Source organism: Salvelinus sp. IW2-2015, linkage group LG4q.1:29, assembly GCF_002910315.2.
Source record: "Salvelinus sp. IW2-2015 linkage group LG4q.1:29, ASM291031v2, whole genome shotgun sequence".
Classification (NCBI taxonomy): domain Eukaryota; kingdom Metazoa; phylum Chordata; class Actinopteri; order Salmoniformes; family Salmonidae; genus Salvelinus; species Salvelinus sp. IW2-2015.
In genome coordinates, this window is record NC_036842.1 from 25,603,002 (window position 1) to 25,628,752 (window position 25,751).

The window sequence follows — 25,751 nt, forward strand, 5'->3', positions numbered from 1 at the left end:
AATGATCAATTTCAAGACATTTTATTGAGACGTATATTTGTTGACCAAACATTATGCTGCTCTGTTTTACACAATATTCATTAGCTTCAGTTAAGTGTCTGACAATAAATATCAGATGGAAAAGCATGCAAAATCATTAAGGCTGAATAAGTCCCATACTATCAACATTGTTTCAGTGATGTCAAATGAAATAGAATCAAAAGAGAAATGGCATTGACATATTTGTGTGTTTGCTATGGTTGCAATCATTAGTAAATACAGGGTGAGGGTAGGGGTGCAGACATGGTCACTATACATACTTTCAAGGACACATTTTCTTTTATCTTCAAATTAGCAGTCTGATAATTGCTATCCAAAGCAATGATAGAGATCCACATGATCAAGGCTTAGGGTCTTTGTTTCATCCAACAGTAACTATAACAAATAATTTGGTACAAAAATAACTGTCTGAACATGATAGGATAGAAAACAATGTAACCCTGCTGTCGTGTGTAACTCATGTAGTCATGAGAAAAAGGAATGTGCTCCCAGTTCAAATACTTCACAGATGCATCCTTTATCCCTTTCACTCCTTCCTGAACAACCCCTTCCTCCATTTCTCTCCTTCCTTAACTCCTTCCTTCCTTAATTCCTTCCTCCCTTTCACTCAATGCAATTACTGAAAGCAATTTTAAGTCAAATCCAGGGGTCAGTTCTGAAAGGAGCAATGTTACAGAACGTGAAGATGTATCTGTTATACACAATACAGTTCGTATTGCCTGTCATGTACAGTGCCTGTCCAAAGTTTGGACACACCTACTCATTCCAGGATTTTTCTTTATTTTTACTATGTTCTATTATTGTAGAATAATAATGAAGACATCAAAACTATGAAATAACACATTTGGAATCATGTAGTAACCAAAAACGTGTTAAACAAGTCAAAATATATTTTATGTTTGAGATTCTTCAAGGAAGCCACCCTTTGCCTTGATGACAGCTTTGCACACTCTTGGCGTTCTCTCAACCAGCTGCATGGGGTAGTCGCATGGAATGCATTTCAATTAACAGGTGTGCCTTGTTAAAAGTTCATTTGTGGAATTTCTTTCCTTCTAAATGTATTTGAGCCAATCAGTTGTGTTGTGACAAGGTAGGGGTGGTATACAGAAGATAGCCCTATTTCGTAAAACACCAAGTCCATATTATGCCAAGAACAGCTCAAATAAGCAAAGAGAAATGAGTCCATCATTATTTCAAGAGATGAAGGTCAGTCAATCCGGAAAATTTCAAGAACTTTGAACATTTCTTCAAGTGCAGTCTCAAAACCCATCAACCTCTATGATGAACCTGGCTCTCATGAGGACCGGAAAGGAAGACAGGAAAGGAAGACCCAGAGTTATTTAGAATTCAAGGCACACTTAACCAGCACGGCTACACAGCATTCTGCAGTGATACACCATCCCATCTGGTTTGCGCTTAGTTGGACTATCATTTGTTTTTCAACAGGACAATGACCCAACACACCTCCAGGCTGTGTAAGGGCTATCTGACCAAGAACGAGAGTGATGGAGTGCTGCATCAGATGACCTGGCCTCCACAATCACCTGACCTCAACCCAATTGAGATGGTTTAGGATGAGTTGGACCGCAGAGTGAAGGAAAAGCAGCCAACAAGTGCTCAGCATATGTGGGAACTCCTTCAAGACTGTTGGAAAAGCATTCCAGGTGAAGTTGGTTGAGAGAATGGCAAGAGTGTGCAAAGCTGTCATCAAGGCAAAGGGTGGCTACTTTGAAGAATCTAAAATGTAAAATAGATTTGTATTTGTTTAACAATGTTTTGGTTACTACATGATTCCAAATGTGTTATTTCATAGTTTTGATGTCTTCACTATTATTCTACAATGTAGAAAATAGTAAAAATAAAGAAAAACCCTTGAATGAGTAGGTGTTTCCAAACTTTTGACTGGTACTGTAGAATAGGGAATCCTATCAGCTCTATTAATTTAATTTCTATCTAAATGTTTCACCTCACTGTATACACCCCTGCATTCTCCTACGTACAATTCTTTTGGATCAGTGAAATCAGTGCGGACCAAAGGATCAACAAAATATACCAAAGTATAGGAACACGGAAATGGTTTCCACGTTGCTACTACAACACACTATAGAAAAACACAGAAATCCATTTGGAATGGAACATTATTGAGGAAAGATTAAATATTTGCTGTGCACTGGGTTGGATATTTAGAATAATTAGTTGAGACTGTCTCCTGATTGGGTCTCGAACTGTGTAGAATATTCTTTCTCCAGATTGGTGGGAATGTTTTTGAAACTAATTGGGTGTCTAGAATGTGGTTGATACTCTATTTCCTGTTTGAGTATCTACATAGAATGTGTTGGATACTTTCTCTTCTTATTAGGTATGTAGAAGGTGTAGACTGTTTCACATCTCTCCCGTCCTCTCTGAAGATACAGTCCCAGTAAAGTGCCATCATCCCCATCTCCGTCTGTCTCTTCATTCCAGCTCTGCCGGTGATGTGAGTTTAAGGAATGGGTGTAGAGATTGTAATCACGACATATGGTTGCCCTTCCTCTATTGAAATGTAAGCTGAAGGGAAGAAACATGCATGTTATTCAAACATCCTTTTCACCTTGTGTAACAACATTGTATTAACAGTTTGTCATTAATAACCAGATCCTGATCCATCTATTGCTGCTAAAACAAAAGCACACGTAGAATCTCTGCTATTAATATAACTGGACAGGTAAAAGCAGGTAAAATCTCCATGTTGCTTTTCACCATTCCATTAGAGCACATGAAGGGGAGGAAGCCTCTTTAGACTATGGAGATGCACCCTGTAAAAGTGAGCCCTAACCTCTGTGTTCTAGTACACAGACCTGTGTGGATCACGAGTGCTCCTCAGCGCTGCCACTGAAGGAGCGGCTGCGGATGTGGTTCCTCAGCTGTTCGATCAGTTCTGGGTTCTGCTGCTGGATCTGCTGGGCAAACTGCTGACCACTGCAAACAGAGGCCAGCCGGGCTGGCATTTAGGGTTTCTCTGCTTTACATACTAGGTTAATGTGGTCCTTGTGTCAAGTAGATTATCATACAGATAGATGAAGCATGCTACTTTGAGTCCCTCACAATTCTGAGCAAAAGAAATGTTGGACCAAAATTTAGCCTTTACTTTTAGGTAATCCTTGATCTGTCTGCTGCTTTTTAAAATGTGTAATTTGAGCCCTAAGGTCAGGAGCAGAGAGTCCCTGTGTATGTTACAGTCATGACCCTGTGGTGCTAACGTACGCTTCAATCAGGCTGGAGATGTCAGACAGTCCTCCCACTCCTGCTGCTGGACCCCCGACCGCATTGGACATCATCCCTGACATACTGCCCACAGAGAGAGCGAGGACGAGAGAACCCAAGAGTTATAAACGTGTCACATGCCATTTCAACAAAAACATCTGAGCATAATTGAACAGTAATTCCTCAATTCTGACTTAAAGCAATGATAACAGCATTATGAATTAGGGGGATGGAGGGTATTTTTGTAAACTAAAACATCTTGATGGGCTGTGTCTCAATAGTTTGTGGGGTGTCTTTCATCTATTTAATAATAACACTTTTGTGGGCGCTTACATTTGTCCTACTTTCACACAAGTGTGTTTGTAGCATATCCCACCTCTGAGACACCCTCAGAGAGTGGGGGTTATTTATCATAATCAGTGCAGATTAAGGAAAAGTTGAGGATGTAGCTTCACACTATTGAGCCACACAGCCCTGGGTATGCTGCTTAAACATGCAGAACACTCACAGCTGTTGCACTTGTTGGTTCTGCATCACACTGGCGGCCTGTGAACGCGCACAAAGCCAGCAGAAAATCACCATGTCGCCCATTTAAATGTGTGAAAAAGACAGTTAACAGTGTTAAAGAGGAACGAGATGCATTCTCTAGTAGCATGGCTACTTAGCATCACAACAATGTCATAGCTGTCTAGTAAAACTATTCAAGGTTTCAGCCCAGCTGCTTCCATGAAGGATCGGTATGCTTATAAAGACATGCACTCTGCCTGGCAGGCATTCCTACTGCCAACTGTTCAATCAACCAGTCATGATCAGCCCCTTAAAAGTCCCCTGGCCCCTTGACAATGGCATTGGTGGAAAACCAGGCCAACTGTGTCAGGCATGGGGTCAATTTTAGGAAGCATTCTTCACTAGTAACCGTATCACAAACACTCATAAAATAAGTATGAGGAACCAATGTCTAGGATTTGTCTAGACAAGGGATGGCCTTGGCCCTGGAAAGACTGCAATGTGCGTCAGACCTGGGTCAAATATAGTATTAGTTTTCTTTCAAATACTGCAGGTAAGCTTGATTTAGCTTGCCCACTGTGATGGAACCAATGGAATAGTCCTAAAGTGCATGCCCCCGCCTACCACAACTGGTGCACCGTGTAAGCACACCTAAAGTACCTTAAAGTAAACTAAATATTTTTCCACCCAGGTATGCTGTGTGCAGTTGTTTATTCTAGCCCATCACTAATCTCAGTCTTACCATGCTGATGAAGGCAGGGTTGTTGATAAGGCTGGCCATGTCAAATCCCAGTCCCATAGCCATCTGTAACAAGAAAACATTAAAAGGCTTCGTTAAGTTAAATCTGACAAGATAAATCTGTCCGTATATATAATATCATTTTGTACCACTGCTCAAAGCAGGAATATTAAACGTGTCTGATATAGCTGTTGACAGTGTTGGGGAAGCTACTCTGAAAATATAGTTTAACAAGCTACTAATTACTTCACACTGGAAGAAGTTAAGCTACACTAAAGCTACCTAAATATAGTTTACTGAACTAAAGTTACTTTGAAATAGTAGTTCACTACATCCAAACTACTAAATCTGAAATGTTATAGACTACAAATTGCAAGAACAATTCACTCTGGAGTCAGATGTCAACAGAATGTGCAATTTAGCTTATCAAACACAAAAATTATGTTTCAAGTAATAATTAGGCATGTCTGATGCCATAAAAAAGGGAAATTCTTGCCTACTTCACTCATATTTTCTTTTCAATAAAAAAGTAGTGTGTAGTTCCAGTGATTTCTACACTGCTCCATGGCAAAAAATAAATGAACTACTAAAAAACACTACCTAGAGTTGAATTTAGTTCAACTACCACCAAGCTACTGCTAAATGTAATTAAATTACTAGTTGAACTATATGTAGTTCACTACTCCCCAACACTGGCTGTTGACACAACTGTGACATCTTGATACACTTGGGTACCCGTGGGATATAAGATAAGTGTAATACATGAAGAATCCTTCTGAAAGTTTAGTTCAAATGTAAATAAAGTGTATATTCTTGGAGGTGTAGTGACCGTATTTGTAGGGGAGTAATGACACATTATTACATGCAGTGTTAATGCTAACAATGTGAAATTGAATTAAAAACTTCAGCAGCACTACTTACAGGACTGGATGCCTCTTTTTGTTTCTGCTCAGCGATCTTCAGGTTGGATTTGTAGGTGTCATTCTCTGGATCTAAAACCAGAGCTTTCTTGAAGTAGGAGATGGCCTCTGGGTACTTATTCATAGCAGTCAATGCCAATCTAGAGAAAAATGGAATAAGAGACATTGGAGCAGTGCAGTGAGTTTAACTCCTGAGCAAAATAATGACTATTTTCAAGCCATATTCTTGCTCTATCATCTCATACGAACCATACCAGTCAACAGATGCTATTGCTCCTTAAACAGTCCCAAAAAGAAATGTCATATTCCTCAAAAGATACATGACCACAATGGAAATAAGTCCTGACTTTGTGTGTTATCTTGGTGATTTTACTCATGTACATGTATGCCTTTTTCAAGTTTTATGTATGCTTGTTTTTAAAATTGTCAAAATAATAAACTAAATTAAGACCAGACATTTCCACTCCCTCCCATGTCTAACTCACCCCATTCTCCCATAGGCTTTACTGTAGCTAGGGTCGATCCCTATGGCCCTTTCACAGTCTCCCGTTGCCTCTGTGTAGTTCCCCAGTTTACTGTGTGCTGCAGCCCTGCGGTGATGATAACAGCAACAGCCAGCCACACAACCAGACGCACTGGTTCATTTATTAGGACTCAGATCAATAAGGCATGCAAAGGCTGCAGCAGCTTGGTGTTCCTATAGCTAGTAGTCTAGTTCACCAGACCTACTGTATGTCTGACAAGGCACGCGAGGCTGTTGTGTGCCATGTCTTTCAGCTCAAACATACAGCAATTATGAGTGCATTGTGTATGCATGAAACAAGTCTATCGTAAGAGTTATACTCCAACTGTTCACAATAGGGACTTAGACATACATACACTACCGTTCAAAAGTTTGGGGTCACTTAGAAATGTCCTTGTTTTTGAAAGAAAAGCTATTGTTTTTGTCCATTAAAATAACATAAAATTGATCAGAAATACAGTGTAGACATTGTTAATGTTGTAAATAACTATTGTAGCTGGAAACGGCTGATTTTCTATGGAATATCTACATAGGCGTACAGAGGCCCATTATCAGCAACCATCACTCCTGTGTTCCAATGGCACGTTGTCTTAGGTAATCCAAGTTTATCATTTTAAAAGGCTAATTGATCATTAGAAAACCCTTTTGTATTTATGTTAGCACAGCTGAAAACTGTTGTTCTGATTAAAGAAGCAATAAAACTGGCCTTCTTTAGACTAGTTGAGTATCTGGAGCATCAGCATTTGTGGGTTCGATTACAGGCTCAAAATAGCCAGAAACAAATAACTTTCTTCTGAAACTCGTCAGACTATTCTTGTTCTGAGAAATGATGGCTATCCCAAGCGAGAAATTGCCAAGAAACTGAAGATCTCGCACAATGCTGTGTACTACTCCCTTCACAGAACAGCGCAAATTGTCTCTAACCAGAATAGAAAGAGGAGTGGGAGGCCCCGGCGCACAACTGAGCAAGAGGACAAATACATTAGAGTGTCTAGTTTGAGAAACAGATGCCTCACAAGTCCTCAACTGGCAGCTTCATTAAATAGTACCCCCAAAACACCAGTCTCAACGTCAACAGTGAAGAGGCGACTCCGGGATGCTGGCCGCCTTTTCTTTCAAAAACAAGGATATTTCTAAGTGACCCCAAACCTTTGAACGGTAGTGTATATAATATAGGTGTTACACATATGTTCTGCATTTCTCATTTGAGTACAGTGTTAAATCTTGACCAATTCAGAAGTGCTTATGTGTACCTGTTACAGTAGTAGACAGCGTTTCGGAGGTCTAAATCGATGGCTTTTGTGTAACACTCCACCGCACAGCTGTAGTTCTCCTCTTTCATATGATTGTTCCCTGCGTATGAAATGGAGGTATCGCTTTTTGAGAGAATGCCAGTCTGATGATCAGATCACGTCTACTGACAAATGTTACTACAAAATTACCAAACAATGTCACTATGCGAACAAACTGTAGTACACTTGAACTTATCCAACGTGTATTTATCAGAAGTCTACAATACATATTCAAAGTGTCAAGTACCTTCATTCTTCAACTGTTCTGCCCTTTCTGTGTCTTCTGGTGACGGGGATGTCTCTGGTAGCACCAGGTTATTCTGGTCATTCTAATGAAATGCAGTCACATTTGTCTATCAAGCATTATACACACCTTTCCTTTTGTAGTGTACTGCATTTGCGAGATTACAACTGAATTGAGGATGATTGATTAACTGCACACAGACAGATGCATGTTGTAGATTGGGTAAAAGAGTTTGAAACAAGGTAGTGAATCAGAGAGTAACCTTCCCACCTTGAGGAGAGAGTTGAGGAATATTTCAGTGAGAGGTTGTGGTGCTGCGAGATGACAGTCACTGGAGTTGATCTTGAAGGTGGTCTCCAAACATTGTATGGCAACTCCAAGGGCAAAAACAGTGTTGCAATAGCATAATAGTAAACACTGAGTAGCTTCGATTCAATGGAACTGTTTATATTATGGTTATAGGTCCATTAGATAACATAGTGCATATGTTATTATAGTATTTACAAATCCTTGAATTGGAGAGAGCTGAATGCAGTTTTTTATAAGCAGTTTTAGCAAAAACTTTGTGAACAGACAGTGATCCCACACTGACCTACCTTCGAGGCTTTCCTGCTCATCGGAATTCAAAGCAACACAGTGTGTTTGATCTCGCAGGAACTGCACAATAGAGAATGCCAAGCGCTTCTCCACTGCCATTTTCACTTCAAACAACTGGGCATGAGAGGTTTGGAGATAAAGAAGAATAGAATAGAATATTAAAGTTTGGGGACACATAGAATAGAATAGTATAGGAAATGTAAGGGATACATACAATAGAATAGAATAGAATACCACACAGTGAGAGGCTGCAGAGTTCCTTCAAACTAAAGAAGTGTCATGAATGGTTGTTTTATGACAGTTGAACAGTTCTATGGTTACTGGACTCCCTTACTTATGGTATCTCAAGTCACTGTAATGTGGTATGTTGGACCCAAGTTGTTAATACATGGCACCAAATATAGTATGTTACTCCCAGCGGAAAGATGCAAGTCTGTTTCCAAGACAACTCAAGGGAAAATTGTGTGTGTATAAGCCATTCTGTATAAGCAAAACACAGTTCAGTAATCATGAAACCCTCGGTATCATACACACATCACACACATACATTTGATAACTCTTCACTTCACTGTAGATTTCCCAAAATAAGTTACTACTGTTACTTGCAGCTGGACATTCAACGGAATTCAGATTTTGATGTGATACACATTCCACGTGATTTGATTGTGAGATATTGTATTACCGTACACTATAGTAATATAATTACTGCACTGCATAAACTTGCCAGGGGTAACATGTGCCATTATAAATTACACATAACCTACACAACAAGGGGCACATGGGAGAGATGGACCCCATGCTTTCCCATATTATAAGATAAACATGGCTTTGAAATAAAATATGACAGTATACAATCAATGTGTGGCAAAAAAAACAACAACTTTGATTTCAATTAATTATCTCTTGTGTGATCAATAGTTTTGCAACCATGCATAATAACCTCACAATGTTGACATTTGAAAAGTCTAAAATTCATAATCATGCCTGTTTGACATTTCAAGAACAGGCAACCTCTGTTCTGTTGACATAGTCCCTTCTAATAACAAAAGATGTAGTGTTGACATGGGATGATGCTGTGTAGCTATGTGATGTAATGCCGACTAGGGACTTGAGATGTCATCATGTCAACCTAATGCATCATCATCTAAAGTAAATAGCAGTCGTTGATGACAGACATATATTGATTATTTACATAGCGTGTCCAAATACATCATCATCCATGATGATCACCGACAGTGCGCCCCTCTACCCATAGTCTGCAGCCTATAATAATGACTGAGCATCGCTATAATGAAGCAGCCATTCACCGGAGAAAAACAAAGGCAGGCTGATATCTCTTTCCTATCCTTCTAAATATAGTACTGTAACATTGTAAATAACAACATTGATTCAAGGGATGTCATTCGACGCCCCCGCCCACCTACCTGAGATATTTTCCAGCAGACCCCGCTATGGTGTCATGAGAACTTCTGTCAGATTGATCGCATCTCCGGCGCCTGCGCATTTCACAACGGAAGTGAACAGATTCATAATAGCACGACTGGGGCTCATTTTAGTTCAATGCTGGAGCTGTCAAGTACAGCAAAGGTTGGAGGAGAGAGGGTTTGCGAATTGCACGCAAAAAACTGCATGAACTAGCTGTTGGCATGTTTTTGATAATAATTGTAGTGTGCCGAACACCTTGCAGGTAGGCTACTGTCAAAGTCGTGCTCGTGTTTGTTAATTCCACATTAATTATTGATGTTGCTGTGTTACTAGTTGCCATAGCTAAGGGAGGTACTATAATTAACCAAAGGCATGAATCATGTGTGACTTTTATAGGCATACCGTGCAAGCTATGAAACAAGAGAACTATGAGCTCCCCAGGTCTTATAAAGATTTAATGTATGGAGAGTATAACATTATTTCGTTGTTGTTAAAGCCGTAAAACTACACCTTACAAGTCCAGTTACCATTTTTTTTTGAAAGGTTGGACATTGAGTATGTAATTTATGTACGCCAGTCCATTTTAAATTTTATGAGCGCATATCAAGTTTCCATCTCATTGCCGTTGAGGTCATGCCAAATAAGTCGGCTGGCTGGCTGGATGGACATCGTTAGCCAGGAAAAAAATGCACAGCATTTGTCTGTATTGGAGTTGTTGGGTGGTTCAAGTTCCGTGGCTTTGCCTATGACCTTTAATAATGTATTGTTTGTTTACTTAATCGGTTTCGCAATGACTCAAGGGTATATAGAAGCTATAGGCGCTTACACTTGATAGGATACATGTGCTTGATATTACAAAAACTGTGTTAGAACTACTGTGTAGTACATTGTTAGAACTACTGTGTAGTACATTGGCAATGTTACATTCTCTTAAGCCCACAGAACAGCCCAGAGACAATCTAACAGTAAGTTCTCACACTGCACTGCAACATTGTAGAGCTACTAGTTGTTACAGTGTAGCTAAAACAGTTAATAACAGTGTTTCATCATATATAGCTTTTATAACCTTGAGTCATTTGAGGTAAAAAGGAGAGACACTTTTTCTGTGTACTGTAACATTGGCAATGTCACATTGTCTATTCTTGGAATGATCACACACTGCAACAATCTAATTGCTATCCCTTTCTGTCTGAAATGACTGCTACAGTAACCTATGGCAACTTAAGCTACATTTAATTCAGTTATGCTTTTATATATTTTTATTTTATTTTAACAGCCAGTACAAAAGCACAACAAAGCCTTTTTATGACATAGCCTACTATAATCTCAAGGTTATGTAGGCCTGTAACCATTTTCACTAATATGTGTTGTGGGATCAGTTATCTGGGTAAATGTAACCAAGTGGTAGTGACGATCGTGCGAAAGTCTTAAAGGCCATTAAATAAAAGAAAATAGCATCTGACAGTCTGTAAATACTTAATATTTTCTAACCCAGTGGTCACTTTCTCAGTCAAAAAGCAAGCCAATATATACCGCTCAGATTAAAAAAAAAAAAAACATGACTTAAACAATGTAACATTAACGTAATAAAAACAATTCTGTAGGAATGAGGTTTGTGCAGTAGGCCTAATACATTATCATAGCATATTGGCTATATGCCTAGCCTGGCAATTGTTCTTTGTTCTTCAGACCAAAAATATATTTCAAAACTCAAGCTTTGATATTAAAATAGATCAGTTGGTGTAGCACTTGCAAGGTACAGCTGAGGGGGACGGGGGACGGGGGACGAGGTCAAATCATGACGTCAGTGATCTTCAGCTCGGAAAGTCGGAGCTCTATAAAACAATCCAGTTGCCTTGAATGCACTGACGTCGGAAGTAGAGGATTTCCGAATTCCCAGTGGTTTTGAACATGGCATTAGTCTCAGCGGAGGGAGAGAAAGAGCAGCAGAGGGTCCGCCTCTCACGGTCCTTGTTCTATCCTTCCTTTCCTCCGGTGAGACTGACCAGAGAGCGGACACCGTTTTCCACCAGATGGCGAAACTCGAGTCGCACATCATCTGCCTCATGCACAACTTCATGTTATTCCTAAAACCAGAGAAAGTGAAATATTCCTCGATATTAAAATATACATGACGAGCTGCTAATAATAATAAAAACGCAGGGCTATCGATACACTTGTCTGCTCATTGATTGGACGTAGGGAGACGCGCATTTTATGTTTTGCAGCCAAAAACATTAATGGCCTCTTTAATGTTGAATAAAAACAGTATTGACAGTGCTGAATAAAAAAATAGACATGTACTGACTCATAAAAACAGCAACTCTTTCCTTTATTCTTTGACAGTCTCTCTCTGGTCATGGTTTTACAAGTCACGAAATCTCAGGTAGGCTAGTATCAAAACTTTGGCGCGGTGATTTGAGATATGCGATTGGCCAGCGCAGGAGGCGCACTCGATTTAGCCACAGATCTCCCGGTCCACCCGGTAGCCTGAGTTTGTTTTTTCAGACAAATTAAATGGTTCCAAATGGGAACACTTGGTCTCACCGGTGTACAGGGCTTCTGAATCAAGTGCATCTACGATCAACAGCGCAACACGAAAAAAAGGAGCGCAAGCCTTTGTCGTTGGCTTTTCTACAGAAATATTTGGTGATTGACTAGGAATGCCAGTCGCGATCGATCGGTTGGTGACTACTGTTTTAACCTAACGCAATCGTTGCTTAATATGGACTGGTGCCATTTAGTCTAACTATGGGTGTGTGTGAAGATTAGAGTTTAAGATACATCTTTCCTTGTATTTCTTAGCATTCCAGTATGTTTCCTAGAATTTACAGTATTTCAAGTTAATTAAATCACCCTGAGGTTATATGAAATGTACAAAAAGTTGCGAATGTCATGCACATGATTTTGTCGTTTTTTGTAATTATTTTATTTTCTCCAGAGTGTTTGGTTCTAAACCCGGTGTGAGAATGACGCTGCAGAATGGGCTGGTGTTACCTGTTACCAAAAACTGTTACCATGCAGTCGCAGTAGCTAGCACAGCAGACTACAACAACAGGAACACCCTGAGATGGGACCTGACCCCAGACCAGATCAAGACCATGACAGAGAGCCTGGTCCAGAGGATCAAACAGGTCTACGATGACATTGGATCTCTGGACATAGAACAAGTGTCCATTGAAAACACCTTAAAAGCCCTGGCCAATGCCAAATTAGAATATGCAGGTAAGTTATTGTCTGATCTGGGCCACACTGATCTTGGTTAATTAAAAGGTCACAAACGTGTTTTTAATGTTGAAACAGTGAAATCAAACTTTTTATATAGAGATGTCTCTCGCTTCACATTTTTTTATGCAGTAATTACACATTTTTAGACAACACTTCTGCTCCAGTTGTTTGAACTCAAAGCTCTTTTTGTTTCTTCCCTGGACCACTAATCTATAATGTATTTCTATAGTCTACCCTGGACCACTAATCTATAATGTATTTCTATAGTCTACCCTGGACCAACTAATCTATAATGTATTTCTATAGTCTACCCTGGACCACTAATCTATAATGTATTTCTATAGTCTACCCTGGACCACTAATCTATAATGTATTTCTATAGTCTACCCTGGACCACTAATCTATAATGTATTTCTATAGTCTACCCTGGACCACTAATCTATAATGTATTTCTATAGTCTACCCTGGACCACTAATCTATAATGTATTTCTATAGTCTTACCCTGGACCCACTAATCTATAATGTATTTCTATATCTACCCTGGACCACTAATCTATAATGTATTTCTATAGTCTACCCTGGACCACTAATCTATAATGTATTTCTATAGTCTACCCTGGACCAGCTGAATATGCCACCTTTATCTTGCCTGCATTTGTTCCCCAGCACAGCGCCATGTTCTGGATTTCCCCCAATACGTGTCTGCTTGTAAGGAGGTGCGCTCAGCGAGCACAGAAGCAGACAAGAAGCTGTCTGACTTTGATGTGGAGACAAGTATGAGGGAAGATGTGTTTCACAGAGTGATTGCCTTGCAGGTACAATTAACTAATTAACTACCTATTAACTAACTAATGTAGGTACAATATATACATACACATATGGCCTAATTAATTTATGACAAAGTATGGAGGGAGCCAAATAATATTTATTTCAAGGTCATTTTGAGGTGTTAGGTAATTAAATTGTTGGCTTTGGCTAGTTGGTAGCGTAGCATACTGAGAGTTCATTCGTTCTAAATGTGCCCTCATTTGATACCATTGGTTCATATTTAGCCTACAGTAATTTGATCCCGATAACGGTCTGGCACCAGCTGATGCCAAGTGGCTTGATCCCGCTAAAAAACACTGTTAGTCCACTGACCATCATTTTCACATATCATAGATAGTGAACTGGTCAATCCACACATTGACACATTATTTCATAATCAACCAATTGATTTGGATCAATAATCTGGAAGAGGTTTGTACTCCCAAAACACTGAGATGAGACAGTGTTCTCTCCAGACTATTTATTGCCCTTTGTAATGAAGTTGTATCCATGGCCACAGCTATTTCATTGAGAGACCAGATTAAGTCCTCACTGTCATTGGGGCCCTGGAAGCAGTCAAGGTACCGACAGACATTTGACGGTGGAGACCCCTCCAACCGCTGCCAGGTGGAGGCCTAGCGGACTGACAGAACCACACAAACACACACACCAACAAACACACACATAAATCACACCAAAGGTAGTCAATGGGACATATGGGTAATATTAAATGTTCTGCCAACATGGCACAAGTGCATCCTCAGAGAGTGGTCTGATTTTTTTCTTGCAGGAGAAGCAGCTGGACAATCTAACGCCTGAGGCCAAGAGATTCTTAGACCGTCTTATCACATTAGGGAAGAGGAATGGATTGCACTTGTCAAAGGATATACAGGAGGTAATACAAACTGTGGAGTTTCATACACATAAGGGAAAGGATTCCTCAGTGGCGCTTAAGTGCTGAAAACAACATTACATTTGTTTGAAGATTTGATATGAGGCTGTTATGTGATTTGTAGCGCTGAAAGTCAAACAGTCTATACTTTCGGCATTGTAGAGTTCTCATAACAATGTGGTAATTTCTTCTCTCTAGGAAGTCAAAAGATTGTCAAAACTCATCAGTGAACTCTCAATCGACTTCAACCAAAATCTAAATGAGGAAAACACGTATCTAACATTCAGTGAAAATGAACTAAGTAAGCAGAACCAGCACTAAAAGAAATGAAACGACTATCTATGATTGTCCTTCATACAGTGCATTCGGAAAGTATTCAGACCCCTTGACTTTTTCCACATCTTATTACGATACAGCCTTATTCTAAAATGTATTAAATTAATGGTTTTCCTCATCAATCTACACACAGTACCCCATAATGACGAAGCGAAAACAGGTTTTTAGACATTTTTGCAAATGTATATATTATGAAACAGAAATGTACATAAGTATTACATAAGTATTCAGACCCTTTGCTATTAGACTGGAAATTGAGCTCAGGTGCATCCTGTTTCCATTGATCATCCTTGAGATGTTTCTACAACTTGATTGGAGTTCACCTGTGGTAAATTCAATTGATTGGACATGATTTGGAAAGGCACACACCTGTCTGTATAAGGTCCCACAGTTGACAGTGCATGTCAGAGCAAAAACCAAGTCATGAGGTCAAAGGAATTGTCCGTAGAGCTCCGAGACAGGATTGTGTCGAGGCACAGATCTGGGGAAGGGTACCAAAACATTTCTGCAGATTTTAAGGTCCCTAAGGACACAGTAGCCTCCATCATTATTACATGGAAGAAGTTTGGAATCACCAAGACTCTTCCTAGAGCAGCAGGGACTGGGAGCCTAGTCAGGATCGAGGGAAAGATGACCGGAGCAAAGTACAGAGAGATACTTGATGAAAACCTGCCACAGAGCTCTTAGGACCTCAGACTGGGGCAAAGGTTCTCCTTCCAACAGGACAATTGCCCTAAGCACACAGCCAAGACAATGCAAGAATGGCTTCGGGACAAGTCTCTGAATGTCCTTGAGTGGCCCAGCCAGAGCCCGGACTTGAACCCGATTAATCATCTCTGGAGAGACCTAAAAATAGCTGTGCAACAACGCTCTCCATCCAACCTGACAGAGCTTGAGAGTATCTGCAGAGAAGAATGGGAGAAACTCCCCAAATACAGGTGTGCGAAACTTGTAGCGTTATACCGAAAAGACTCGAGGCTGTAATCGCTGCCAAAGGTGCTTCAACAAAGTACTGAGTAAAGGGTTTGACAACTTATGTAAATGTAATATTTCTGTTTTAGATTTTTAAAATAAATTTGCAAAAATATCTAAAAACCTGTTTTTGCTTTGTAATTATGGGGTATTGAGTTAAGATCAATGAGGGGGAAAAAACAGTTTAATCCATTTTAGAATAAGGCTGTAGTGTAACAAATGTGGAAAGTCAAGGGATCTGAATACTTTCCGAAGGCACTGTGTATTCTTGTCATAATATGTTCTTCATATATCCTTGATATATCATTACCATGTTTCTCCGAATATTTGGGTGTTGACTCCTGCTTTTTGCCTCAAAGGTGGCCTAGCGGATAGCTATCTGAATGGTCTGGAGAAGACTGAGGACAGGCGGTACAAGGTAACCTTGGCATACCCTCACTACTACCCCCTGATGAAGAGGTGCCACATGGCTGAGACCAGGAGGAAGATGGAGACTGCTTTCCATAGCAGATGTAAGGAGGTAAAACCACCTGCTCTTGGTCCACATGTATTTTTAAAAAGAGTTATCCAAATAAAATGTGTAATGGATCAATATATTTATTTATTTATTTATTGTTTGTTTGGTTGGTTGATCAATTGATTGATTGATAGTTTTTTTAATCAGCAGTGTTGTTTTGCCACTTGGCATCAATAACAACGTTTGGAATTATAAGGGTGCCAAGGGGTGCAGTTCCTTCAGAAATCAAGGCACCCTAAAAAAATGCAATATTATAATAAGTTTAACCAACTTTTTCAGGGCATCCCCAAGACCAGTTTACTTATTGACAGAGTTCAGAGAGTTCTCATGAAAGTCAACATACAGTGCTTATGACCACGTGTGCCAGACTTCCTGAAAGTTTTCTATTTCCAGGTAAAAGATTGTCTTGTTGCAGGTAAACACAGTCATTCTGGAGAAGCTGATTGAGCTGAGGTCAAAGGTGGCACAGCTACTGGGTTTCAGTACCCACGCCAACTGTGTGCTTGAGATGAACATGGCCAAGAATACCAACAATGTGGCATGCTTTCTAGGTATGACCTCTTATTTGACTAAACAACTTGACCCTCCACTGTGTGTCAATATGGCAAAAACTCTTATTGCTCAACAGTAACCTCATAGAGATGGAAACGTATTATATCATTTTTCTGTATGCCTGACAAATATCAATAAATCAATGTAGAACTTTATTACACAGTATTCAGATATGTAACAAACAGGTAATGCCTTACCAATAGTCAGATTCGAAAAATGTTGGTCAGTCAGCTGCCTCTGTTATTCAAATTGTGTGCTTCATTAACTTCTCTAGCACTGATAACAAAAACACAAAAAACACTTTTTGAAATTGAGGTGAGGTGTCATTCACTCAATTTTGATATATTTTCCATGTCCCCTACTTCACAGATGAGTTCTATGCGACACTGAAGCCGGTGGGAATCAAGGAAAGGAAGTATATCCTGGCCCTGAAGAAGAGGGACTGTGCCATGCGGGGAAAGGCCTTCGATGGACAGATCAACGCCTGGGACCTGCCCTACTACATGAACCAGGTGGAGCAGGTGAAGTTTGCTGTAGACAAGGACAAGCTGATCGAGTACTTCTCTCTGGAGGTGGTGACGGAGGGGTTGCTCAGTATCTACCAGGAACTGCTTGGCCTCAACTTTAAGCGGGTAAACAGCGCCCACGTGTGGCACGACAACGTCAGCCTCTACTCTGTACTGGACACGGCCACTGGGGAGGAGATAGGCCGGTTCTACTTGGACCTGCATCCCAGGTGAAAGGCCAGGGAAATATGAACATCAGCAGGACTGTGGGGTGCTATCGGGGCTATAGTTGTACACTCCTGGTAGGGATACAGGGTTAATTGCTCTCGTTGAAGCTACCATAGCACACTATTGTGGCTAATTTTAAGGTTCAGAGTGTGATTCACACTGTGCTTGATGTTGAGTCATTTACCTTGTGTCCTCTCTCCAGAGAAGGGAAGTACGGTCATGCTGCCTGCTTTGGGCTCCAGCCGGGCTGCCTGGGGCCTGATGGGAAACGTATGCTGCCGGTTGCGGCCATGGTGGCCAACTTCACCAAGCCTACAAAAGGCTGGCCCTCTCTGCTGCAGCACCACGAGGTGGAGACCTTCTTCCATGAGTTTGGCCACGTCATGCACGAGCTCTGCTCTAGGGTAGGCTTTTATGCTGGGGAGTGATATTCAGTAGCATATCAGTAGCATATATTATGAAGTCAAGCACACATACGAAACACTAGCCTCGATTAAATTATCACCAGCATGGTCCTGAAGTGATACAGTGTATTATGATCTCCACGGCCCTCCCTAGACGACGTTCTCAGAGTTCAGTGGGACCCTGGTGGAGACAGACTTTGTGGAGGTGCCATCTCAGATGCTGGAGAACTGGGTATGGGAGAAGGAGCCCCTGAGGAGGATGTCTCGGCACTACAAAGACGGCAGCCCCATCCCTGACAACCTGCTCAACAAACTCATCGCCTCCAGAGTCGCCAACACAGGTCAGGGATCACACATACACTGTAATAAGGTAACTAAGAAGGGTAGTAGTGCATTTATCCCATTGGATCTATCGTACTGGATATACAGTGCATTCTGAAGGTATTCAGACCCCTTGACTTTTTTCACATTTTGTTACGTTACAGCCTTATTCAAACATGTTAAAAAAAATGTATTCCTTCATTAATTTACACACAATACCATTGCTGCACAGCTATTTTCAGGTCTCTCTAGAGTTGTTCGATCGAGTTCAAGTCCGGGCTCTGGCTGGGACACTCAAGGACCTTCAGAGACTTGCCCCGAAGCCACTCCTGCGTTGTCTTGGCTGTGTGCTTAGGGCCATTGCCCTGTTGGAAGGTGAACCTTCGCCCCAGTCTGAGGTCCTGAGCGCTCTGGAGCAGGTTTTCATCAAGGATCTCTCTGTACTTTGCTCCTTTCATCTTTCCCTTGATCCTGACTAGTCTCCCAGTCCCTGCCTCTGAAAAACATCTCCACAGCATAATGCTGCCACCACCATGCTTCACCGTAGGGATGGTGCCAGGTTTCCTCCAGATGTGACACTTGGCATTGTAGCGTCATACCCAAGAAGACTCAAGGCTGTAATCGCTGCCAACGGTGCATCAACAAAGTACTCAGTAAAGGGTCTGAATACTTATGTAAATGTGATATTTCAGTTTAATTTTTTTGTAAATTTGCAAAAATATCTAAAAACCTCTTTTTGCTTTGTCATTATGGGGTATTGTGTGTAGATTGATGAGGGGGAAAAAACAATTTAATCAATTTTAGAACAAGGCTGTAATGTAACAACATTTTGAAAAGGTCTAGGGGTCTAAATACTTTCCAAATGGATAGCATCCATAGTCTTTGGTAGCATGCATTTCTGTTCCCTTCAAATCCAAAATATTTGTTAAAATACCATTAAAATAACTTGACATCCAATAGACTCCCACTCATGTGCCTGTCTTGTTCAGGTCTGATGAACCTGCGTCAGGTAGTGCTTAGTAAAGTGGACCAGTCTCTGCACACCAAGTCCCATGCCGACACTGCCAAGGTGTTCGCCAAGCACTGCCAAGACATCCTGGGGATCCCCGCTACTCCAGGTCTCACACCAGTGATAATATAATGCCATTTAATTAGAATATGAATGTACATTACAATTCAAATATTAAAACAATGTTCCTCCCGTAAGGATTTATTGTTCTTTAAGAATACAACATGATTCTTTTTTACTCCAGGTACAAATATGACAGCTAGTTTTAGTCACTTGGCTGGGGGCTACGATGGCCAGTACTATGGCTACCTGTGGAGCGAGGTCTATTCCATGGACCTCTTCTTCAGTCGTTTCAAAAAGGAAGGAATCATGAACCCCAAGGTGTGGCAAAATCAATCCACTCCCCATTCATCTTGAGTTAACATATTTAAAAATTGGTATGCATCTATACTTTTCATAAAGAAAGAATTTAAGCCTTCAAGTTCCATTTGATTGGCAACCATCTTTGAGTGCTACCTTGTGTGTGAGTAATATTACACCATTTATCATACTCTACTCTTATGTACCCAAAATGTACTTGAATTTAAGCCTTAAAGTTTGACTGACATGTTTTGTATGCCCATCTTATCATCAGGTGGGGAAGGAGTACAGAAGGGTGATTCTGGAGGCTGGTGGTTCTGTGGATGGAAGGGACATGCTGAAGACCTTCCTGGGTCGTGAACCTTGCCAGGATGCCTTCTTTCAATGCAAGGGATTGGCCAAAGCTGAGGGAACACTGAATGGTCGTCACTGACTCCCTCTCACTCCACATTAAAAGGATATTTTGGGATTTGGGCAAAGAGGCTCTTTGAAGAACTTCCTTCAAACTGACAATATGATGACAATATTTTTTGCTTTTTGTACAGTTTATATACATGCCTTCAGAAAGTATACACACCCCTTGACTTTTCCAAATGTTGTTGTGTTACAGCCTGAATTTAAAATGGATTCAATTTAGATGTTATGGCACTGGCCTACACACAATACCCCATTATGTCAAAGTCTAATTCAGTTTTTCTATTAATTAAAAATGAAAAGATGAAATGTCTTGATTCAATAAGTATTCAACCTCTTTGGTATGGCAAGCCTAAATAAGTTCAAGAGTAAAAATGTGCTTAATAAGTAACAAAATAAGTTGCATGACTACCTCATCTCTGTACCCCACACATACAATTACCTTTAAGGTCCCTCAGTCGAGCAGTGCATTTCAAACACAGATTCAACCACAAAGACCAGGGAGGTTTTCCAATGCCTCAAAAAGAAGGGCACCTATTGGTAAATGGGTAAAAATAAAAAAGCAGACATTGACTATCCCTTTGAGCATGGTGAAGTTATTAATTACACTTTTTGTCCTGAATACAAAGTGTTATGTTTTGGGCAAATCCAATACAACACGTTACTGAGTACCACTCCAAATTTTCAAGTATAGTGGTGGCTGAATGTTATGGGTATGCTTATAATCGTTAATGACTGGGGAGTTTTTCAGGATAAAAAAGAAACAGAATGGAGCAAAGCACTGGCAAAATCCTAGAGTAAAACCTGGTTCAGTCTGCTTTCCACCAGATACTGGGAGACCTTTTAAAAAATGTATTTAATCATTTTTTACTTCAGTTTATTTTAGTAAATACTTTCTTAACACTTTTTCTTCTTAAAACTGCATTGTTAAGGGCTTGTAAGTAAGCATTTCACTGTAAGGTCTACACCTGCTGTATTCGGCGCATGTCACAAATAACATTTGATTTGATTTAAGACACAAGGCCAAATCTACACTTGAGTTACTTACCAAGAAGACAGTGAATGTTCCTGATTAACCGTTTTCACTTAAATTTACTTGAAAATCTATGGCAAGACCTGGAAATATTTATCTAGCAATGATCAACAACCAATTTGACATGGCTTGAGGAATTTTGAAAAGAATAATGGTCAAATGGTGCACAATCCAGGTGTGGAAATCTCTTAGGGACTTACCCAGAAAGACTCACAACTGTAATCGTTGCCAAAGGTGCTTCTACAAAATATTGAAAACTTATGTAAATTAGATATTTCTGGGTTTTAATTTTCAATAAATATGAATACATTTCTAAAAACATGTTTTCACTTTGTCATTATGGGGCCTTGTGTGTAGATTGGTGAAGAAAAAAATCTATTTAATCCATTTTCAATTCATGCTGTTACACAACAAAATGTGGAATAAATCAAGGGGTATCAATACTGTCTGAAGGCACTGTATCGGTTGTTATTGTATTGGAGTTGCCATGTTTAATTTTAGCTCCCGAGTGGTGTGCGGTCTAAGGCACTGCATCTCAGTGCTAGAGGCGTCACTACAGACCCTGGTTCGATCCCAGGCAGTATCACAACTGTCCGTGATTGGGAGTCCCATAGAGTGGCACACAATTGTCCCAGCGTCGTCCGGGTTAGGGGAGGATTTGACCGGGTAGGCCGTCATTGTAAATAAAAATTTGTTCTTCACTGACTTGTCTAGTTAAATAAAGGTTAAATAAAAAATTAAAAAATTATAATTCTGTTAATTGTTTGAGTGCCATACAAGATGGTGCCGAAAGAGATAGCAGCTTCGATTCAAGTCCTTAGGAAAATGTGTAGTATTTCGTTTTTTTATGTATTATTTATTACATTGTTAGCCCAGAAAACCTTAAGTGTTATTAGAATTATTTGATATCAGAGAGACGTCAACTTACCAGCACAACCAGCGCCATGACCAGGAATCCGACTTTCCCAAAGCGGATCCTTTGTCTGCACCTCCCAGGGCATTTGAACAGATTCCAGAGGCCGATCCAAAACAACGCCGCCGGAGGAGAGGGTGCCGGAGCGGTCTTCTAGTGAGGCTTCGGATGCGAGCACACAACCCACCACTCCTGTGTATATTACTCACTAATGTCCAGTCCCTAGTTAGCGAAGTCGACGAAATCTGGCCAAGAGTTGCTTTCCAAAGAGATATCCGGGATTGTAATATACTCTGTTTCACGGAAACATGGCTAGCGGGGGACATGCTGTCGGAGTCCATACAGCCAACGTGATTTTCAGTGCATCGCGCCGACAGGAATAAACATCTCTCCGGTAAGAAGAAGGGCGGGGGTGTGTGTTTCATGATTAATGACTCATGGTGTAATTGTAACAACATACAGGAACTCAAGTCGTTTTGTTCACCTGACCTAGAATTCCTCACAATCAAATGCCGACCGTATTATCTCCCAAGAAAACTACTCGGTTATCGTCACAGCCGTGTATATCCCCCCGCAAGCGGATACCAAGACGGCCATCAAGGAACTACACCCGACTTTATGCGAACTGGAAACCATATATCCTGAGGCTGCATTTATTGTAGCTGGGGATTTTAACAAAGCTAATTTGAGAACAAGGCTACCTAAATTCTATCAGCATATCGATTGTTGTACACGAGCGAGTAACACGCTCGACCATTGCTACTCTAACTTCCACGATGCAAACAAGGCCCTCCCCCGCCCTCCTTTTGGCAAATCTGACCATGACTCCATCTTTTTGCTCCCCTCCTATAGGCAGAAACTTAACAGAAAGCGCCCGTGCTTAGGTCTATCCAACGCTGGTCTGACCAATCGGATTCCACACTTCAAGATTGCTTCGATCACGTGGACTGGATATGTTCCGGGTAGCCTCAGATAATAACATTGACGTTAACGCTGACTCGGTGAGCGAGTTTGTAAGGAAGTGTATAGGAGATGTTGTACCCACTGTGACTATTAAAACCTTCCCTAACCAGAAACCATGGATTGATGGCAGCATTCACGCAAAGCTGAAAGCACATTCCACCGCATTCAATCATGCCAAGGCGACTGGAAATATGACCGAATGCAAACAGAGTAGTTATTCCCTCCATAAGGCAATCAAACAAGCAAAGTGTCAGTATAGAGACAAAGTGGAGTCGCAATTCAATGGCTCAAACACGAGACGTATGTGGCAGGGTCTACAGACATTCACAGATTACAAAAAAGAAAACCAGCCCCATCGTGGATATCGACGTCTTGCTTCCAGACAAATTAAACAACTTCTTAGCGCGTTTTGAGGACAAAACAGTGCCATCGACGCGGCCGGCTACCAAAGACTGTGGGCTCTCCTTCTCCGTGGCCGACGTGAGTAAAACATTTAAACGTGTTAACCCTTGCAAGGCTGCCGGCCCAGACGGCATCCCTATCTGCGTCCTCAGAGCATGCGCAGACCAGCTGGCTGGTGTGTTTACAGATATATTCAATCAATCCCTATCCCAGTCTGCTGTCCCCACATGCTTCAAGATGGCCACCATTGTTCCTGTTCCCAAGAAAGCTAACTAAATGACTATCGCCCTGTTGCACTCACTTCTGTCATCATGAAGTGCTTTGAGAGACTAGTCAAGGATCATATGACCGCCTCCCTAACTGTCACCCTAGACCCACTTCAATTTGCTTACCGCTCCAATAGGTCCACACACTGCACACTGCCTTATCCCATCTGGACAAGAGGAATACCTATGTAAGAATGCTGTTCATTGACTACAGCTCAGCATTCAACACCATAGTACCCTCCAAACTCATCATTAAGCTTAAGACCCTGGGTCTCGACCCTGCCCTGTGCAACTGAGTCCTGGACTTCCTGACGGGCCGCCCCCAGGTGGTGAAGGTAGAAAACATCTCCACTTCACTGATCCTCAACACTGGGGCCGCACAAGGGTGCGTTCTCAGCCCCCTCCTGTTCACCTGTACTCCCTATTCACCCACGACTGCATGGCTATGCACGCCTCCAACTCAATCATCAAGTTTGCAGACGACACAACAGTGGTAGGCTTGAATACCAACAACGACGAGACAACCTACAGGGAGGAGGTGAGGGCCCTCAGAGTGTGGGGTCACCTCTCACTCAATGTCAGCAAAACAAAAGAGATGATCGTGGACTTCAGGAAACAGCAAAGGGAGCACTCCCCTATCCACATCGACAGGACAGCAGTGGAGAAGGTGGAAAGTTTTAAGTTCCTCTGTGTTCATATCACCGACAAACTGAAATGGTCCACACACACAGACAGTGTGGTGAAGAAGGCGCAACATCGCCTCTTCAACCTCAGGAGGCTGAAAAAATGTGGCTTGTCACTGAAAACCCTAACTTTTACAGGTGCACAATTGAGAGCCTCCTGTCGGGCTGTTTCACCGCCTGGTACGGCAACTGCACCGCCCACATCCAAAAGGTTCTCCAGAGGGTGGTGCGGCCTGCGCAACGCATCAACGGGGGCAAATTACCTGCCCTCCAGGACACCTACAACACCCAATGTCACAGGAAGGCAAAAAAGATCATCAAGGACAATAACCACCCGAGCCACTGCCTGTTCACCCCGCTTCCATCCAGAAGGCGAGGTCAGTACAGGTGCTTTAGAGCTGAGACAGAGAGATTGAAAAACAGCTTCTATCTCAAGGCCATCAGATTGTTAAACAGCCACCACTAGCACAGAGAGGCGGCTGCCTACCTACAGACTTGATATCAATGGCCATTTTAATAAATGGAACACTAGTCACTTTAATAATGCCACTTTAAGAATGTTTACATATCTCGCATTACATATCTCATATGTATATAATGTATACTGTATCCTTCACTATTTATTTTTTACTATCTATTGCATCTTAGCCGCTCTGTCACTGCTCATCCATATATTTTATACTTATATATTCTTATCCCATTCCTTTACTAGATTGTGTGTATTAGGTTTTGTTGTTGAATTTGTTAGGTATTAGGCTTTGTTGTAGAATTGTTAGATATTACCTGTTAGATACTGCTACACAGTTGGATCTAGAAGCATGAGCATTTCGTACACTCACAATAAAATTTGATTTGATTTAGTAGTAAGGTGGGAGGAGTGTTCCCTCACATGAAAGGGCTTGTTTTTGTGTGAGAAATTCTGTCCTACCTTGATATTTGATGACTATATAGTCTTATATACTGGCAAAGCTGGGAACAGAAAAGGCAACTGCAAAAGTATGATCATTTTTAATTAGTCAATGTGAAAAGGTACAGTATCTCAAAAAGATGACAATACTTGGACATACCTCAATTGTTATTTGTGTGTCCACAAGAGGGAGACAAAACATCATACATCATCACATTACACTGACCATTGTATATTTGGGCCAGTTTCCAGGGTCCAGACCCAGATTAAGCCTATTCCTCGACTAAAAAGCACTTCAATTGAGATTCTCAATTGGGCATGCTTTTCAGTCCCGAGTTAGATGTAATCTGGGTCTTGGAAACTGGCCATTGGTTTCCACTAGGTTTCCAATAGGCTAGGCTAGGCTGGAACATCGTGACAGAATCCTCTCTTGTAATGTAATTTGCCCACGAGGTGATGTATAAATCATATTCTTTCAAATGCTGTTCATATTCGTTCAAATACAGTA

General features: G+C 41.1%; 2 protein-coding genes across 4 annotated transcripts; one reads left to right on the forward strand and one right to left on the reverse strand.

Annotated features, from left to right (window-relative positions):
• Positions 1 to 5: 5 nt before the first annotated feature.
• Positions 6 to 9,599, reverse strand: LOC111961719 (small glutamine-rich tetratricopeptide repeat-containing protein beta). Of its 2 annotated transcripts, XM_023984194.2 has the most exons (12): positions 9,529 to 9,599; positions 8,104 to 8,218; positions 7,778 to 7,881; positions 7,511 to 7,592; positions 7,225 to 7,324; positions 5,934 to 6,038; positions 5,450 to 5,588; positions 4,532 to 4,594; positions 3,791 to 3,828; positions 3,283 to 3,366; positions 2,877 to 2,997; positions 6 to 2,586 (listed from the first exon to the last, which is right to left on the reverse strand). In XM_023984194.2, the coding sequence occupies exons 2-11, from the start codon at positions 8,201 to 8,203 to the stop codon at positions 2,886 to 2,888; spliced, it is 927 nt and encodes a 308-aa protein (XP_023839962.1). In that variant the 5' UTR covers positions 8,204 to 8,218; positions 9,529 to 9,599; the 3' UTR covers positions 6 to 2,586; positions 2,877 to 2,885. The 2 variants fall into 2 exon arrangements, with proteins under 2 accessions (XP_023839962.1, XP_023839964.1); XM_023984196.2 differs by lacking the exon at positions 5,934 to 6,038.
• Positions 9,568 to 20,385, forward strand: nln (neurolysin (metallopeptidase M3 family)). Of its 2 annotated transcripts, none has more exons than XM_023984193.2 (13): positions 9,568 to 9,791; positions 12,471 to 12,754; positions 13,425 to 13,573; positions 14,356 to 14,460; positions 14,656 to 14,758; positions 16,125 to 16,285; positions 16,698 to 16,833; positions 17,204 to 17,570; positions 17,771 to 17,972; positions 18,127 to 18,313; positions 19,283 to 19,411; positions 19,547 to 19,683; positions 19,937 to 20,385. In XM_023984193.2, exons 1-13 carry the CDS (start codon positions 9,751 to 9,753, stop codon positions 20,093 to 20,095), a joined length of 2,160 nt encoding a protein of 719 aa, XP_023839961.1. In that variant the 5' UTR covers positions 9,568 to 9,750; the 3' UTR covers positions 20,096 to 20,385. The 2 variants fall into 2 exon arrangements, with proteins under 2 accessions (XP_023839961.1, XP_023839960.2); XM_023984192.2 differs by having other exon boundaries at positions 9,569 to 9,691.
• The last annotated feature ends 5,366 nt before the right edge of the window (positions 20,386 to 25,751 follow it).

Coding starts and splice junctions, on each gene's coding strand:
- nln (XM_023984193.2), top strand. CDS start 9,751: ATGTTTTTGATAATAATTGTAGTGTGCCGAACACCTTGCAG. Junction 16,286..16,697: donor TCCATAGCAGATGTAAGGAG/GTAAAACCACCT, acceptor GTCTTGTTGCAG/GTAAACACAGTCATTCTGGA. Junction 17,973..18,126: donor TGCACGAGCTCTGCTCTAGG/GTAGGCTTTTAT, acceptor GGCCCTCCCTAG/ACGACGTTCTCAGAGTTCAG.
- LOC111961719 (XM_023984194.2), bottom strand. CDS start 8,203: ATGGCAGTGGAGAAGCGCTTGGCATTCTCTATTGTGCAGTTCCTGCGA. Junction 7,593..7,777: donor TCCTCAACTCTCTCCTCAAG/GTGGGAAGGTTA, acceptor GCATTTCATTAG/AATGACCAGAATAACCTGGT. Junction 4,595..5,449: donor AAAAAGAGGCATCCAGTCCT/GTAAGTAGTGCT, acceptor TTCTTGTTACAG/ATGGCTATGGGACTGGGATT.